Source organism: Nannospalax galili, unplaced genomic scaffold (genome assembly GCF_000622305.1).
Source record: "Nannospalax galili isolate Female #2095 unplaced genomic scaffold, S.galili_v1.0 scaffold278, whole genome shotgun sequence".
Lineage (NCBI taxonomy): Eukaryota > Metazoa > Chordata > Mammalia > Rodentia > Spalacidae > Nannospalax > Nannospalax galili.
The window spans coordinates 14,415,852-14,433,349 of NW_008347536.1; the positions used below are offsets into that span (position 1 = coordinate 14,415,852).

General features: G+C 45.5%; 1 protein-coding gene and 2 non-coding genes across 3 annotated transcripts; all 3 read right to left on the minus strand.

The window, feature by feature from the left end:
- Nucleotides 1–5,906: 5,906 nt before the first annotated feature.
- Rps3 (ribosomal protein S3) lies at nt 5,907–10,250 on the minus strand. The gene is made up of 7 exons (XM_008844242.3): nt 10,168–10,250; nt 9,010–9,140; nt 8,665–8,758; nt 8,374–8,468; nt 6,808–6,995; nt 6,064–6,260; nt 5,907–5,981 (listed from the first exon to the last, which is right to left on the minus strand). The coding sequence occupies exons 1-6, from the start codon at nt 10,195–10,197 to the stop codon at nt 6,067–6,069; spliced, it is 732 nt and encodes a 243-aa protein (XP_008842464.1). The 5' UTR covers nt 10,198–10,250; the 3' UTR covers nt 5,907–5,981; nt 6,064–6,066.
- LOC115072222 lies at nt 6,362–6,507 on the minus strand. Its single transcript, XR_003851289.1, has one exon. It is a non-coding gene; the product is annotated as a small nucleolar RNA SNORD15 (small nucleolar RNA).
- On the minus strand, nt 9,277–9,424 carry LOC115072223. Its single transcript, XR_003851290.1, has one exon. It is a non-coding gene; the product is annotated as a small nucleolar RNA SNORD15 (small nucleolar RNA).
- Nucleotides 10,251–17,498: the final 7,248 nt, after the last annotated feature.

Sequence of the window (17,498 nt, forward strand, 5' to 3'; positions counted from 1 at the left end):
GGCCTGGGACTTCAGGCCAGTAACAAAACTACTGGAGAGAAAGGGATCAAAACATAGACCAGACAGAGTCTGAGCTGTCAAGGGCTGTGGCTCTTGAGGCAGGAAGCACTGGCCAGGCCCATCTGCAGACCCCCATTTGCACTCTGTAGAGGAGCTTGTCTGTTTCAAATTTTAGCATAGGACCAGCCAGCACCCCTCCCCATCTTCAAAGCCCCAGGGCTATGTCTGCAGGGTCTCCCCAGCTGGGGCAGACTCATTATAGCTGGGTACAAAGGCCCTGGTCCCAGATGGGCTCTGACCCACCGATTACCACAGATTAGGGAGTCTGTGGCCATCTGGACACAGCTGATAATGGCAGCAGCCTGGAAGGGTGAGGCCAGGCCCAATAAACCTGCCAGTCCCCACCCTAAGGGCAACACTAAGGACAAAGCAATGACCCCATCTCACTTGCCTACCCAGGAATAGGGGCCATCCAGGGCAAGCTCTTCTAAAGGATATGGGCTGCCCCCCCTGACTAGATGTCTCCCACAGGCCAGTGACCCCCATTGCTGCATTTGCCTGGGCACACAGGAAAAATGGACACTAAATGTGAATGGTATTGCCTTGAGGATGCAATGGTTCATAAGCAATCACTTACACCATTTCTTACTGCATTTCCCAAAGCATTGTACAATCCTTCACAAGTCTGGAAACACCAGGTCTCTTTCCACCCATCATGACAGAACAAAACTGACTGTTTCACTTTCATCAGACTGATAAGATGAATGCAGACACACAGCTGCCCCTGAGTCTCTAGGGATGGTGGTGACATTAGTCACACAGCAAAATCTTACTTAGATCCAGTCTCAAACTCAGTATTTTGTAAGTGAACTGTTTATTAGGGCCAGTTAGATGGTTTGGTGGGTAAAGGTTCATCTTGCTAACCCTAATGATCTCCAGGACCCACCTGGTGGAGAGAATTGACTCCCACAAGTTCACACATGAACCATGGCACACATCTATCTGTACACATACACAGCAGTTGTGAAAAGGGCAAATGGAGGGTATTAAGATGCTAGAGAATCTTTTGTGCTGGAGATTGAACCCAGGCTTTGTGCATGCCAGGTAAGTGCTCTTACCACATAGGTGGATCCCTAGCCCTAGAATTTTTTTTTTAATATTCTTTTTATGTGTATGAGTGTACTGGCTGCATGTATGTGAGTGCACCTGTGTCATGCAGTGCCATGGAAGTCAGAAGAGTTAAGGACGGTTTGTAGCCACCATGTGGGTGCTGGGAATCGAACCCAGGTCCTCTGCAAGAGCAGTCAGTGCTCTTAACCTCTAAGCCATCTCTCCAGCCCAGCCCTAGAAAATTTAAAGGCATGATCAGTCATCACAATTGATGTTTACAAACCTGAAAATGAAAGTGTTTCAGAGTAAATGACTGTCTTCTCAACAAAATTTTCAAGTATTCTTAACAGTATAAAACCAAAGTAAAACAGCAGTAATTAGCTAGAGCATATTAGAGACGGATTTGAAATCCAGAATCTGCACTTAAAAGAACCATGCATACCAGGTGTGGTGGCACATTTTTAATCCCAGCACTCAGGAGGCAGAAGCAGGTGGATCTCTGAGTTCAAGGCCAGCCTGGCCTACAAAGTGAGTTACTGGGGGTACAGAGAGCCTGTCTTAAAAAGACCAAAAAAAAGAACTATGCATGGTGACTGATGAGCACTGCATTGCATCTGAGGGACATTTACTTTGGGCATATATACATCAGTCCTGAGTTATATTAGAGTTCCAGGTCAGCCTGGACTAGGGAGATCCTGCCTCAAAAAACAAAAACAAAAACTATCTTGGGGCTGGAGAGATGGCTCAGCAGTTAAGAGCACTGGCTGTTCTTGCAGAAGACCCAGGTTTGAATCCCAGAACCCACATGACGGCTAACAACCATCTAAAACTCCAGTTCCAGAGAATCTGGCGCCGTCTTGTCCTCCAAGGGCACTGTACAACACAGGTGCACTAACACGTGCAAGCAATACACTCATACAAAATAAAAACAAATAATTTAAAAACAAAACACTATCTCACCTGGACATGGCACAATAGCCTATATCAGGAGGCAGAGGCAGAAGGCTGAGTTGAAGGCCAGCCTGGGCCATACAGCCAGACTTTGCTTACCACAAAGGGTGAGCTAGTAGACAGTACCACTGGAGGGCAGGAAGAGTCCATTGCAGCAGCACTCCCTGTTCAGCAGACAATAGCCTGGCTGCACCTGGCCAGGTTAAGCTGACCGGACAGCAGAGGTGTGCACTCATTTTCATTCCAGAGCTAGTGGGGCTGTACTGTTTTACCTGTAAAGATGGGGACTTCTGAGCAGGTAAGCCATTCCCAATCTAGGGTCTGGTGTTAACTTTCAAACTAGAAATGATCCTGGATATTCCAAACACTTACCAAAACCCAGAGAAACACATTCCCTTAGATATACTGCAAAGATTAAACCTGCTGTCAAATGGTAACAGAATCTATCCATTACAGGGATATATGGAAGATTATAGTAGTTCCAACCATGCAATAATGGTCTCCTTACCTCAGACATGCTGTGTATGTTATAGAGATTTGATTAATAACAAAGATAATTATTTGATAGAGTGTGTCAAAATCTAACAGCCCTAAGGAAGAAAATATGGAAAACAATCTAGGAGTTTGAGAATGTCCACTCAGTGATAGCTGAATGTGTTTTTCTGCTCAGATGATGGCAGTTCCCACTTCAAAATACACAGCAGCATTCAGAATAGCCCAACCCCACATGGACCTAGAACAAGGCATGAACAGCCAAATCCTATTAAGTGGAGCTATTGATACCTGCTCAGTCCTCTGCCTCCTAGAAGCTAAAGCACAATCCTCATGGTGAGAAAGAACCCTGACCATGCAGATGGTGAAAATTCACGTCATGAAGCTATTCGTTACACCTACAGAGATGTGCTGAAGCACAGCTGCCCACCCAAAAAGGTCAGACTGCACAACTCTCACATTTGGATTATCTAACCATAATTTGTAAATCTACAGATGTACTGTGCAGGCTAGATTTTCAAAAAGAAAAATACCATGAATACATTCACTACCACAAAACATACAAATTATACATTGATCATTATTTACAGTAACTAAGAATGGTAGTACATCTACAGATGGTCCAAGTACTTGAAAGGTGGAAGATTACAAGTTCAAGATCATCCTCAGCTACTAGCAAGTTCAAGGCCAACCTGAACTACATGTGACCTAGTCTCCTATTTTTAAAAAATAGATTTAATGTCAGTGCAGCTACCCAGAGGTCAAAGGCATTGGATTCCCTGGAGTTATAGGCAGTTCTGAGTAGCCTAATGTGGGTGCTGGGAATTGAACTTGGTTGGGTCCTCTGCAAGGGCAGTTATGTGCTCTTAAACACTGAGCCATCTCTCCAGCCCCATAAATTTTAAAAACGTGTGCTTTACCTGCATGTGTTTAAGTGCACTGCTATTCATGCAAAACAGGAGAAACCATAAGGAATCAGATCCCCTCGAACTGGAGTTACAGATGGTTGTTAGTCACACTGCGTGGGTGCTGGGACCCGGGTCCTCTACAAAAGCAGCCAGTGCTTTTAACCTCTGAACCATCTCTCCAGCAAGCCGGGCAAGCTAGGTATGGTGGTTCATCTCTAACCCCAGCACTATGGAGGTCAAATAGGAAGACTTCCTTAAGTCCAAATCCAGCCTTAGCTAGTTATTCCAAGTCTTATGAGACCATTTCCAAAGCCAAGAAAGGCCAGATGTGGTGGGGCATCCCTTCAATTCCCTTACTCTGAGGCAGAGGTGAGTTCTAGGCCAGTCAGGGTTACATAATTAAGAGCTTGGTGCCTAACATAGTCAATCTCCATCCTCACATAAACGGCATGATGATATATGCCTATAATTTTAGCACCTGGAAGATAGAAACAGGATAGTAAGTTCATAGTCAACCTTGGACCCAAAAGGCTTAGGCACTTTACTTCTCATGGGGGTTCCAAGGGTGATTTCATGTATTTTGCCTACCTATCACTGATGCATTGGCTGCTCAGGGGAGAGGGGCTTCATTCACACAGTGATAATCTCAATGTTTTTCTGTAGTCACAGTTTGACCAATTTATCTCTTCCTTTCCTGCTATATTATGGCACCACCTACTGGGAAAGAGACTGTCTCACACACTCAACTTCCAAAATTTGCAGAAACTCAGTACTAAGAATTAAAAATATCTAATATAATGTATACAAAGGCCTGGAACTAACTTTGCACCAGTACTGGATTCTGAGATCTAAATCACAACTGTCTTACTTCCAGTGCCTTGGAGAATTCTCAAACTAAACTAGTTTCACTATGAATAATTCTATCTCAACTGTCAAACTCAGACACCCAGGATAAATCAGCCAACATTGGGGCTGAAGATGTGGCTGTGTTGGAGCAGTTGCATAGCATGTACAAGGCCGTGTTTGACTGTCTCCAGGACTAACAAACAAAAAGCCCTACACAGTAACACTTCTAGCAAAACTGAAACCCAAGTTTACCCACGTGGAGAAATGTTTCCAGTTCCTGCAGTAGGTAAGCAGAACCAGTTTCCATGTGCAGACTGAGGTAGCATGACAATGCCTGCTTGCAACTCCACTCTGCCCTCCCCAAAAATCTTCTGAGTGGAGAAAGGGTTGGTTCATCCCTGGAGTTCTCAAGAGGGAAAACTCCGAGAAATGAAAGTTGTTTTTTTTTTTATAAAAATATTCAACAGCAAAATAAAAAGGCCTGAGCAGTTAAGTCAATCAATACATTATACCAATGGTTAGAGAATTCAGATCTAAGTAGTCTGATCTATCCATCCATGAGTTCTAGGTGGTACAAACCTTTAGTCCAGGCACTCAAGAGGCAGATATGAGTTCAAGGCCAGCCTGATCAACATAATTTTAGGTAAGCCAGGGCTACATAGTAGCCTGTCTCAAAAAGAAAACGTTGCAACTGTACTATCTATAGGTTATTTTAAGATGGTTAACGGGACATGGATACTCTTGCCAGTGCATTCCCAACACAACTCAAGCCCTCACCCTGTACAAAGCAAACACAACGTGTTTGTTGAGTGTTTTGTTGAGTCTGCCCTCATGTAGCTCAATGTAGGTGAAAGACAGCCAAATAAAACGGCTTATTTGGTAGTCCACAAGGCCTAGGCTTAGCACCACACAGGCTCTGCCCCAGGCCTTGACAGCTTCACCAGCTGGTCTTCTCACTAGCCAGAAGTTTCTAAGCTTTTTACCTCAAAACATTAAATTCCTCACAAACACACATCTGCAGTAAATGTTTCGAGACATTATATGGATATGCATGTTGCTTCCTGAATTTCTCGTTTCCAGCACATGGAATGTGGAGTCTAATGACAGCTTTATATTGCACAGGCCAACATCTGAGCTTTAAGCTCAATGGCACCAGAATGCTGAGAAGTAAATGAGACATGAAATGGCATAGGACAGCAAAATACAGAGGCCAACTGTATTTACTTTCTGGATGTGTATGCTGCTTACCATTTTTACTTGTTGGGGGACGGGGGCATGCGTCGACACAGGGTTTTACAGAAAGCACTTTTACCCACTGAGCCTTCTTGCTGACCCACTAGAGACTTCTTATACACCAGGAAAAATCGTACATATTACTTTCCTTGTTGGGGCTGTAGCTCAGCGGTACGTGCCTACTATATACAAGGGTCTGAGTTCAATCCCCAGCACAAAAAATCCTTCTAACCCTGTAATCCTGAACCATAGGACAATCATCGAAGTGCCCTCCAGAAACTTCTCTGATTAGTCTGCCTGGGTCCTCCACTTAAACGGAGAGGATAAGGAATACTCCACAGGAAAACTGGACAATCCAGTCAGGCCTTATGTCTTTGTGCAAGATTTTATTAAATGTCTTTACAGAGCATCATCCAGCCTCCAGATACAGCTGCCGAGACCCTGAAACCAAACAAAACAGAAGGGTAAGAAAATCTTACCTTCATTTCACTACGTGCTCCCACTCAGGCCAATGCACACATACCTGTTATGCTGTAGGCACTGGCTGGGGCATGGCCGGCGGCTCTGGCTTCCCACCCTTCTGTTCCGAGATGGGCGTGGTGGGCAGGATCTCATCTTTAGGTTCCACGATGCTCACGTGGTCAGGCAGGGGCTTTTTAGGGCCGATCTTACCACTTGGATCCCAGGGCAGCATGATCTTCACTTTGATGCCCAGCACACCTAGAGGACACCAGAGTTAGGACAGGCTGAGGTTTTATCAGCCCCCACCACACAGAACAAAGAGAGCAGTTGCTTACTCAAAAGCACCACTAGATCTGGTCCCTTCTCAGACAAATGCCTCTAAATCGATCAATGAACAAGCCACTTTTGCCAAAGGAACCCGCACACAGCACCACAGAACATGGCACCGAGGGGGACCAAGAGCAGGACGTGACCCTTCAGATTCGTCATCATGTCATCACCGAAGGGCACAAATAGCTAAGACAAAGACAACAAGTGATTTGACTATCTCAACAATCAATTCTTATACAGTCCCCACAGCTAGCTAACCAACCAACCAACCAACCAACCAACCTAACCAATCTAAGACACAAACATCCAGTACTTCCTTGGTGGATTTCCCCAAACCTGAAGTATCTGTAGAAAGTAACAATTGTCTGCTAGTGCCCTCTGTCCCAGTTACTCAGGGTTAAGATTTAGTTCAGTGGCAGAGCACTCATGCAAGCCCCTGGACTCCATCCCCAGCACACGGGGACCAACTACTCACCTTGTCTGAGTAGCACATGGCGCACTGCTGTGTCGACGTAGTAGTTAACAGGGTCTCCACTGTGGATCATCAGGCCATCCACAAACTTCATGGACTTAGCCCTCTGTCCTCGGAGCTTCCCAGATACCACGACCTCACAGCCCTTGGCTCCACTCTCCATAATGAACCGCAGCACACCATAGCAGGCCCTTTGGAAGAAATTCATCTGCCATTACCAAAGAGACACTCTACCTGCCTGTCCCACAAAGCTTAAAAACAAAACACCTGGTCTTCACTCTAATGGTGGGGTGGGGAGGAACCTAGCTCAAGAAACAGTAATTTTCAAGCTGGACATGGTAGCACACACCTTTAGTCCCAGCACTTGGGAGGCAGAGGCAGATGGATTTCTGTGAATTCAAGAGGCCAGCCTGGTCTACATAGTGAGTTCTAGGACAGCTGGACTACAGGGAGACCCTGTCTCAAAAAAAAAAAAAGAAAAAAAAAAGAAAAACACACAAAAAACCCCAGTAATTTTCTAGCCAAGTGTTTCCCAACTTTGGCCTACACATAAGCATCATCTTCACTAGACACCCTCATGCCCAGGTCTACTCTCCATGCCAATTACTCTAGTAATCTCAGCTGGCAAAGCTCAGTCTTTAAAAAAATATAATTTTTAAAACTCACACATGTATGAATACTTTGCTTCCACTCCCAAGGTGCTGGGATTATGGGTGTGCACTATCACACCCAGACAATTTAAAGATTTATATTCAGATGTTAAAATAACCATTATAGTAACAAGTCTAATTTTTCCTTACAACCTACTTATTGGCAAAGGTCCTTTCTAAAGTGGCAGAGAACTGGTCCCTTCCCTGAAAGGTTCTGCTTTTGTTCCACTGCCAAAGTACCTAAAACACTTCTCCATTATAGCACTTTATAGTGAGGGGCCTGGGAATGTGGTGGTCTTACCCTGTAGGCCAAGGTGGCCTGAAATTCTAAGCAATCTTTCTAGCTCAACCTCCTAAGTGTTGAAATCAAAAGGTATGAGCCACCCACAGTGAGTCCTTTACTAGTCTTTTCAAAAAATTTTATGTGTATGTATGTTTTGCCTGCATGTATGTAAGTGCACCATGCACGTGCAATGCCCTAGAGGCCAGAAAAGTATGTCAGATCACCTAGAACTGGAGTTACAGTTGGTCGCTAGCTGCCAAGTGGGTGCTGGGCATCAAACCCAGTCCTCTAGAAGTATAAGTGTTTTGTCTTTTTGAGACAGGGTCTCCCTGTAGCTCCAGCTGGCCTCAAACTCAAGAGATCTGCCTGCCTCTGACTCCCAAGTGCTGGTATTAAAGGCATGCATCATCATGCCCAACTCAGAACAAGTGTTCTTAACCACCCACTGCATCATCATCTCTCCAGTCCCATCTTTACTAGTCTTATAAGCCAGTACAGAGGGGGCACGGGTTACCTTATTGTTATAACCAATAAAGACCAGACGATTTGGTCACTAATAGCTATTTGCTAACAAAAATAGGCACTTCATATTCTGATCCACAAAAGGGCATAACCACCGAGCCTCAAGACACTTACCTCCGCACAGCAAGCCCTCCCAGGAGTTTGTAACGTAGAGACTCCGCCTGAGCAATGGCACACAGACCTCTTGTGGCCACCTTTTCTGCATAAAGCTTTAAAGGAAACAAGGCACATTAATTTCAACACTTTTCAATTAAAAGCCAATAGTCATCACACCAGCATCTTTTTCAGCACAGCTTTATGTCACTGTACTATTGCTAAGGTACTGAAACACTCCTACAACCCACATGGTACACAGCCTAAATCCACAATCCAAAATAACCTTGGGTATAAGGTGGGACAACTCACCTCTACACTGCCTTCAGGGAAGCCAAACCTCTTCTGGACTACTGCAGTCAATTCTCTAATCCGCCTACCCTTCTCACCAAGAACATTCTGTGTCCTGCAGAGGGCAAAGTTACAATTCACTCACAATATCTCATATCATCTACCACAAAGTAAGTACAAATTTTAAATGAGAATAAAATCTTTTCATAAGGCAGCCTTTAAAGGCTTTAAAATTAAATTTAAATTGCTTTAAAAGCAATTACACTGACCAAGTCAGATTCACCAGTTCTTTTTCAGTTTCCCCAGCATGAACTACCTTCATATACACAACAATTACAGGTGACAGCCAGTCAACTTATTTTTTACCTGGTGGCTAAGATAATGATTTCTGTCCTGGTTGGTGTAACTCGAACTTCAACTCCAGAGTAGCCATCCTCAGCCAGCTCCCTGGTGAGAAACTCATTCAGTTCAGCTTTGAAGATCCCATCAGCAACAAACTGACCAAAAAAGCAAGTTCAAAGTTAAGACCCCAGGTACAGGCTTACTTTGCCCTCAACTGGAGTACATTATTAGCCAACACACCCCTTTGTAAAACAAACACATAGCCCACCAGCGCTCCATCGGGAAAGCAACCCTTCTCAGACAAATGCCTCTAGGTCATCTTTAGGAAGTTTCTTTGAACACAGTGCTTTCAACTGTGCCACAGAACGTAGCACAGGGAGGCTCTTGGGGACAAAGATAACACCCCCAAGTCAGACTCGTCATCAACTCTTCATCGAAGGGCTTAGAAATTCGTATTTACACATGCAAAACAAGTATCTGTTTTGGAGAGGCTCATCCACAGTTCACTCAGCGCTGCAGGGACATTCTGGTTGTAACTTGTCTAAGGAACAGCGTGTGTACACTACTACACACAAGTCACAAGAATCCCCAAGATAGTCTTGGTTGTTACCTGGGAAATGTACTTTAAATGGCCTCGCTGAATAGCTTTATCATCTATACATGCACAGATGGCAAGGCACCTATTGCTAACACTGATTTTCACACACCTCTAGCCCCTACGGAATGACAAAAACTGCTAAACACGGGGACGCTCCCGCTCCAGGGACCCGGATGGAGCATGCACTAGTGAGCAGCTTTTCAACTGCCCCCCCTCCCCCTGCCCCGCACTGCCTCGGACAAGAGAACAAGGCACTGCTATCATCACTCCCCAAAATAAGACCCGATGGCTCAAGTCGCCCACAGGCTTACTACTCCTGCGGCCACGGAATGCTCACAAGGCGTCCAATCCAGGACGGGAGGGCGCCGGTGTTCGCCCCCATCCTCACCCTGAGAAGTCTGTCCTTCCCCTCCCCAGCCACACTGCGCTCACGGGACTGGCCTAACACACAATCCACGGCCATCCGCGCCCCGCGGGCCCGCCACGGCCACAGCCGCTCCCCAAGCCGGGGCTCGGAGCCACGGCTCTCGCGGCGGCAGCTCGAGAAGCCGACGCGAGCATCCAGGTCGGGCCCAGACACTCACCTTCCTCTTCTTGGAAATCTGCACCGCCATCTTGCCGCCCCGCGCCGCGAAAGAAAAGGAAGTGGTTCATGGGCGGAAGTGGGTATAAAGGACGCGGAGCGACGACGCAGCGCCGCGCGACGGCGACGCTTGCAAGCGCTCATGGGAAATGCAGTTCGAGGGTTGAAAAAGGCGCCAAGGGAAAAGAAGCGTAACCTAACAACCTGCAGTGGCGGCAGAACCGGAATTGAAACCTCGCTGTCTGAAAATGAGCGGCGTGCAAAGTGGCACACTCCGGTAATCCCAGCTCTTGAGAGGCTGGAGGACAAGAAATTCAAGGTCAGGGGTCGGAGACGCGGCTCAGCGGTTAAGGGCACGGACTCTTCTTGGGGAGGACCTGAGTTCGGTTCCCAGCAGCCACATGGTGGGTAACACCTGTCCTTAACTCCAGTTCCCGGGAATCCGACGCCCTCTTCTAACCTCCGTGGGCACTGCAAGCACAGGTGCATTTACACACATGCAAGCCTGGAAATTTCAGGCCTGCTAGGGCTGCAGGGATATCCTGTCTCAAAAAACTAAGTAAATAATAAAGTAAAAATTTTAAAATCTTTTTTAAAAGCAAGGGAGGGAGGGAAGAATAGCAGGAAAACTGCACAGTGTACATTCACATATGCATCACCTAGGAGCTACAGAACTACAACTGATATTTTTGCTGTATCTGCTTTATACTACATCTATCCATTCCACCACCCACCGCTGCATCTTTTGATCCATTTCAAATTTGCAAAACATTAGTACAGGTCACCCTAAACATTTCAGCGACAATTGATTTATTGACTGATTTGGGTTGTTTTCCCCCCCTTTTATTGTGTGTGTGTGTGTGTGTGTGTGTGTGTGTGTGTATTGCACACGTCGGTATGAGTGTGCCATGGCATGTGTGTGGAGATCAGAGGGCAACTTTGGGAGTTGGCCTCAGGAGAGCAGATATGTACCACCACACCTGATTTAACAATTTTATTTTAGTTGAGTGATCTCTCTTTTAAAAACCAGAATATTTCAAGGTGGGGAGATGATTCAGTGGACAAAGTGCTTGCTGAGCATGCATGAAAAGTTGAATTTGGATCCCCAGCACCCATATATAAAAGCTGAGTGCTGCAGCATATGCCTATAACTCCAGTGCTGGGGAGGGTGGCAGGGCGGGGAATGGGGAGAACATGACACAGATAGGACAGGATACAGAGATAGGAGGACCAGGAGACCCCTAGTCTATTGACCAGCCAGTCTAGCTGAAACAGCAACACTGAGGTTCAGTAAGAGGAACCCTGCTTCAAAAATAGGGTGGTCAGTGATAGAAGAAAACACCAAACATCAACCTCTGGGATCTGCATGCAGACATGCATATACACCACTCATATGCACACATGCATACACACCACACATGCACATATTTTATCAGGACATTTCGGACGTTTCTCTATAAAACAATTTTAAGTTTTTCTTGAGATTATAGAAAGACCTGGCAAAACAGTGGGCCCACGTTTCCTTGTGGTAGTGTTCCCTATGTGTCCGCAGCACATTCATTCATTTTGCTAGTGTGAAGTTCCTGACAGTCACTCCAGCACTAAAACAACACTGTTGCAAAATGAGTTGTCCTGTAATCAAAGAATTAAGAAAGTTCTGCATGGTGGCACACACCTTTAATCCTAGCACTTGGGAGGCAGAAGCAGACAGATCTCTGAGTTCGAGGCCAGCCTGGTCTACATGGTGAGTTCCAGGCCAGCTGGGACTACAGGGAGACCCTGTCTCAAAAACACCAGAAAAAAAAAAGAAAAGAAAAAGAGAAGAAAGAAAAGAAAGAAAGAAAGAAAGAAAGGAAGGAAGAAAGAAAAAATTCTGTAAGAACTTTCAGAAGAACTTGAGAACTGAGCAGAAGGACCAGGGAAGAGGAAGGAAAATAGATGAACCCAAAAGATAGATCAATAGGGCCTTGATAACAGGATTGAAATTCTGCAGTTGCTGACCGCGTGGCAGATGACCGGTGACAATCCTCACAAGGGTGTTTTCATTCCTCCATCTGTCATTTCCCTCTCTTCTTCAGTTGTTTCCTCTTCCAGCTCCATAGGCTGAAAATTCAATGGTGCCTAGTTGCTAAAGCCATGGCTCTGGTAACTGCCTGATTTCTGTCTACAATAGGGATGTGGACGCTGCAAGAGGGCAGCTGACCTTTTATACTGAGGTCACAGTGGTCCACCTTAGTCCTTCTCATTCTGACATATGCCTTTCCTTCTCTCATGATATCTCTGTAATAGACCCACAAATCCAAAGCAACCCAAGTAAATATTTATTATTTATTTTGTATGTTGGAGTGTGCACCTCTTTGTGCACATGCAGAGGCCAGAGAAGGAGAGCAGATGCCTTCCTCTATCATCTGTCTTATTTTTTAAAGATTTATTTTACATTTTTATGTGTATGGTCTGTGTGAATGTAAGAGGCCTGTGTGCAGGTGTGAACAGAGGTCAGAAGAGGGAGTCAGATCCCTGAAGCCAGAGTTTCAGGTAGTCATGAGCACCCTGATGTGGGTGCTAGGAACAGAACTTACGTATGGTAAATCCTCTTAACCACTAAGTCATCCCTCCAGTTCCCTATTTATTTATTTTTGAGACAATGTCTCACTGTGTAGCCCTGGCTGGCCTGGAACTCTCTTGTGTAGACCAGGCTCCTTGAACTCAGAGATCCACCTACTTCTGCCTCCTGAGTGCTGTGATTAAAGATGTGCACCACCACACCCCACTCTTCTCCACCTTAGTTTTCGGTTTGTTTGTTTGTTGTTGGTTTTGTTTTGTTTTTGATTTTTTTGAGACAGGGTCTCCCTGTAGCTCCAGCTGGCCTGGGACTCGCTATGTAGACCAGGCTGGCCTTGAACTCACAGCAATCTGCCTGCCTCTGCCTCCCAAGCACTGGAATTAAAGGCATGTGCCACCACGCCTGGCTCCACCTTAGTTTTTGAGACAGGGTCTGTCATTGAACCTGAAGCTCATTTGTTGCAGTTAGGGTGGCTGACCAGTGAGCCCTTATGATCTGCCTGTCTCTATCCCCTGATGCTGGGGATACAGGCATGTGTGGCCATGCCTGGATTTTACATGGGTGCTGGGGATTTGAATCCAGGTCCTCTTGTTTTCACAGCAACCCTTTTTATCTTCTAGGTCATCTCCCTGGTCCCACAACCCTAAAGAAAGCTGACCTTGGGATGCCTACAATTCCTTAGATGAGAAAAACAGTCTTAGTAAAGTGAACAGTCATCCCCAGCAGTCTGCTTCATCTCTTTCTTATCCTGCTGCCACAGGAACTCAGTTCCTCCAAGGACTATTTCTCTCCTTTTTTAAATTTTGTTATGTGTATGAGTTTCACCTGCATGTATACATGTGTACCCTGTGTGTGTCTGGTGCCTGAGGAGGCCACAAAAGGCCATCATATCCCCGGGAACTGGCGTTAACAGGCAGTTATGAGCCACCAGTGGGTGCTGGGAACTGAACTCTGGTGCTCTACAAGAGCCTCCAGTGCTCTTAACCAATGACCCAACTTAGTCAGACACTTACATTGCTGTGCTCAAATATCTGACAGAAAAAAATTAGAGTGGAAGAAAGCTTCGCTTTGGTTCATGGTTTCAGAGAGTTCTGTTCATGGTGCCTCAGGCCCATGTGCTTGGGCAGGACATTATGGTGGCAGGAGCACATGGGAGGAGCTTCTCTACATCATGATGGACAGGAGGCAGAGTGGAACCCTCTAATATAATCTTTGTCAAAACTTAAACCTCTAGGTCAGGGATAGTGACCCACACCTTTAATCCCAACGGTAAGAAGGAAGACACAGATATCTTAGTTCAAAACCAGCATGGTCAGGCCGGGCGTGGTGGCGCATGCCTTTAATCCCAGCACTCAGGAGGCAGAATCTCTGTGAGTTCGAGGCCAGCCTGGTCTCCATAGTGAATCCAGGACAGGTGGGGCTACAGGGAGACCCTGTCTCAAAAAGACCTCCCCCGCAAAAAAACCCCAGCATGGTCTACATAGAGAGCTCCAGGCCAGCCAATGCTACATAGTGGGACCCTGTCTCAAAACAAAGACATAAACATAAGCAATGAACCTCTAAATCCAGCAAGGTAGCTCATTCCTCTAATCCCGCTCAACACTTTGGAAATGAAGATCATCCTCAGCTCCATATTTTGTTCAAGGACAGACAAAGGTACTTGAGACCCTCTCAAAAAATTGTTGAATCCCAGAACCCCCCTTGTCACTCTCAGCAGCCAGCCTCTCTCTGAAACACTTGCTTTCCTCTCCACATAGATGGCAAGACCTACCCCAGACCTGTCCTATAACCCAGTGTACCCCTTCCTCCCTCCCAGTGCTGTGCCTAGCATTCCATGTGCCCCACGATAATATGGGGTAACCCCTGCCAGAGCTGAGTGTTCAAAATGTGGTTTTTTGGTTTTCCTCCCTTGAAAGACTCCTGAACAAATAAGTGCTTTATCTGAGGTTCAATCAAGAACCAGGGATGCTTGCCTACCCTGGTGAAAGACCTGATTCATCGAGAAAGGGATCATCTGTCCCCACGAGCCCAATTGCCCCAATGAGACATAGTAACATCATCACATCCTCATTGATTACATTAAATTTTATTAGTGACTCTTTCTGAGCCTTATGTTTAGTCTCTGCACGTGAACAATAGATCAGGAGAGAATAAAATTTAAAAGATATTATTTGGGGGGCTGGAGAAGTGGCTCAGTGCTTAAGAGCACTGGCTGCTCTTTCAGAGGACCTGGGTTCGATTCCCAGCACCCACACAGCAGCTGACAACCATCTATAACACCAGTTCCAGGGAACTTGATGCCCTCTTTTGACCTCCTAGGGCATTGCATGACTCCGGTACACTTAACACACATATAAGCAATACACGCATGTAGTCCCAGCACTTGGGAGGCAGAGGCAGGTGTATCTCTGAGTTCAAGGCCAACCTGGTCTACATAGTGAGTTCCAGGACAGCTAGGGCTAAGAGGAGACCGTCTCAAAAAGACAAAAAAAAAGATTGTTTTATTGATTATATAGCTTTGCTGAAAGACTTCAGAATCTTCTACTTACAATAAAAATAAGCTCCAGGAAACAGAAGAGGTGAGAAGCTGGGCATGGTGGTGCACACCTTTAGTCCCAGCACTCAGGAGTCAAAGGCAGACAGATCTCTGTGAGTTCAAAGTCACCTGGTCTACATAGTGAGTTCCAGACCAGCTGGGGCTACAGGAGGACCCTGTCTCAAAAAAACCCCCCCAAAAAAGTGGAAGGAGAGAGTCAGCTCATCAAAGTTGTCCTTTGCCCTGTATATATGTGCCTTGGTGAGCACTCATACACATACGCATATGTATTAATAAATGATGTTTAAAAAATCTTGTTTACTTGGCCCTAGGACACTCTCTTTTACATTTCTTGCTCAGTTGAATTCTTGGGCTCCTACCCTGGCGTAGATCACCTGTAGAGAACCAAGGAAGCAGATTAAGGGGAATTCTGGACTGTTTGTGGAGCTCTGGAGTCAGGGAGATGAGATCATCAGGGGCCTTCTCTCCCAGACCGACACCTCTCTTTTATATACTGAAGTTTGGCTCGCTAGTGAATGAATGCAGGCACTTCCAGTGACTATAGCCCCTTGGCCTTTTTCAGTTTTCTAGAACCAAAGTGGCTGTGTCCAGGGTATCCAGTAGTGAACTTAAATCCATAAATTTAAATAGATTGTGCTTAAATGGATATGGATTTAAACCTTGCCTGGGGGCATTCAGAAAGCCTTCCACAAAGCTTGGTGGCACATCCTATAATCCCAGCAGTCCAGAGGCGAAGGCAAGAGGATCAGGAGCTTAAGGTCATCTTCAGCTATGTGATGCATTTGAAATCAGCCTTGGCTCCATGATACAATATTATTATCATTATTATTATTTTATCATTTTATGTCTTTTTGAGACAGGGTCTCCCTGTAGCCCCAGGTGGTCTGGAACTCACTATGTAGACTAGGCTGGCCTTGAACTCACAGCAATCTGCCTGTCTCTGCCTCCTGAGTGCTGGGACTAAAGGCATGTGCCACCATGCCTGGCATCTTTTTTAAAAGAAAAATTTATTTTATGTGTATGAGTATATTGCCTGCATATATGTAAGTGCACCTGTGTCATGCAATGCCCAAGGAGGTCAGAAGGTGGCTTCAGATCCCCTGGAACTGGAGTCACAGATAGTTGTTAGCCTCCATGTGGATCCTGGGAATTGAATCCAGGTCCTCTGCAAGAGCAGTCAGTGCTCTTAACTGCTGAGCCATCTCTCCAGCCTGAGACCTTGTCTTTTAAAAAATTATTCACTTATAGCCAGGCATGCTGGCACTTGCCTGTAGTCCCAGCACTTGGGTGGCAGAGGCAGGCAGATCTTTGATTTGAAGACCAGCCTGGTCTACATAGTGAGTTCCAGGCCAGTTGGGGCTACAGGGGGATCTTGTCTCAAAACAAAACAAAACAAAACAAAACAAAAACCCAAAACAAAAAAGTATTCATTTTTATTTTATGTGTATGAGTGTTTTGTCTGTGTGTATATAAGTGCACCATGTGTGCAGTGTTTAAGGAGGCCAGAAGAGGGTGTTTGATCCCCTTGGACTGGAGTTATGAACAGTTGTGAGTTGCCATGTGCATGCTGGGAACTGGAACTTGGTCCTCTGCAAGAGCAGATACTACTCTTAACCCTGAGCCATCTCTCCAGTTCCTGTACTTTAGATTTTTATCTTGATATCTTGAGACCTTGTCTTTGGAAAAAAAAAAAAGTACTTTAGAGGAATTCTAGCGTTTTTCACTTACTGAAACTTTAACAGACATCTGCTTAGTGTGGGATAGTATTTAAGGTCATGGGTTTGAGCTATACAACTTGTGCTTACATCCACTTGCTTACCAGCCCTTTGACATCAGGTGAATTATCTCTGCATCAGTCTCCTCACCTGTAAAAAAGAGTTGAAAACACTGATGACTGATAAATCATATCATGGTATGTCATGAGGTTAAATGAACTAAACAGGCAAAGTGCTTAGCACATGTATGGTAGTTTTTGGTATTATTTGGAACCTGTACTTATGTGAGGTACTAGGGTCACTGATAAGTCTGACTCAGCTTCTGTTTCCAGGAGCTGGGACTGCTGGGACAAATAAATAAATGTGGTAAGCATCTCAAGTGGGACTGTGGAGACAACAGGACCGTAGAGGTGCATCTAAAAAGTAGTCACAGGAGGTTGGAGAGATGGCTCAGGGGTTAAGAGCACATACCACTCTTTCAGAAGACCTGAGTTCAG

Bases quoted from the DNA above. Each gene is read 5' to 3' on its own strand.
- Rps3 (XM_008844242.3), bottom strand. From the start codon at position 10,197: ATGGCGGTGCAGATTTCCAAGAAGAGGAAG. The intron at 8,469-8,664 runs GTGAGTTGTCCC...TTTCCTTTAAAG, and splicing joins TCCCTGAAGGCAGTGTAGAG to CTTTATGCAGAAAAGGTGGC. The intron at 6,261-6,807 runs GTGAGTAGTTGG...GGTGTCCTCTAG, and splicing joins CCATGTGCTACTCAGACAAG to GTGTGCTGGGCATCAAAGTG.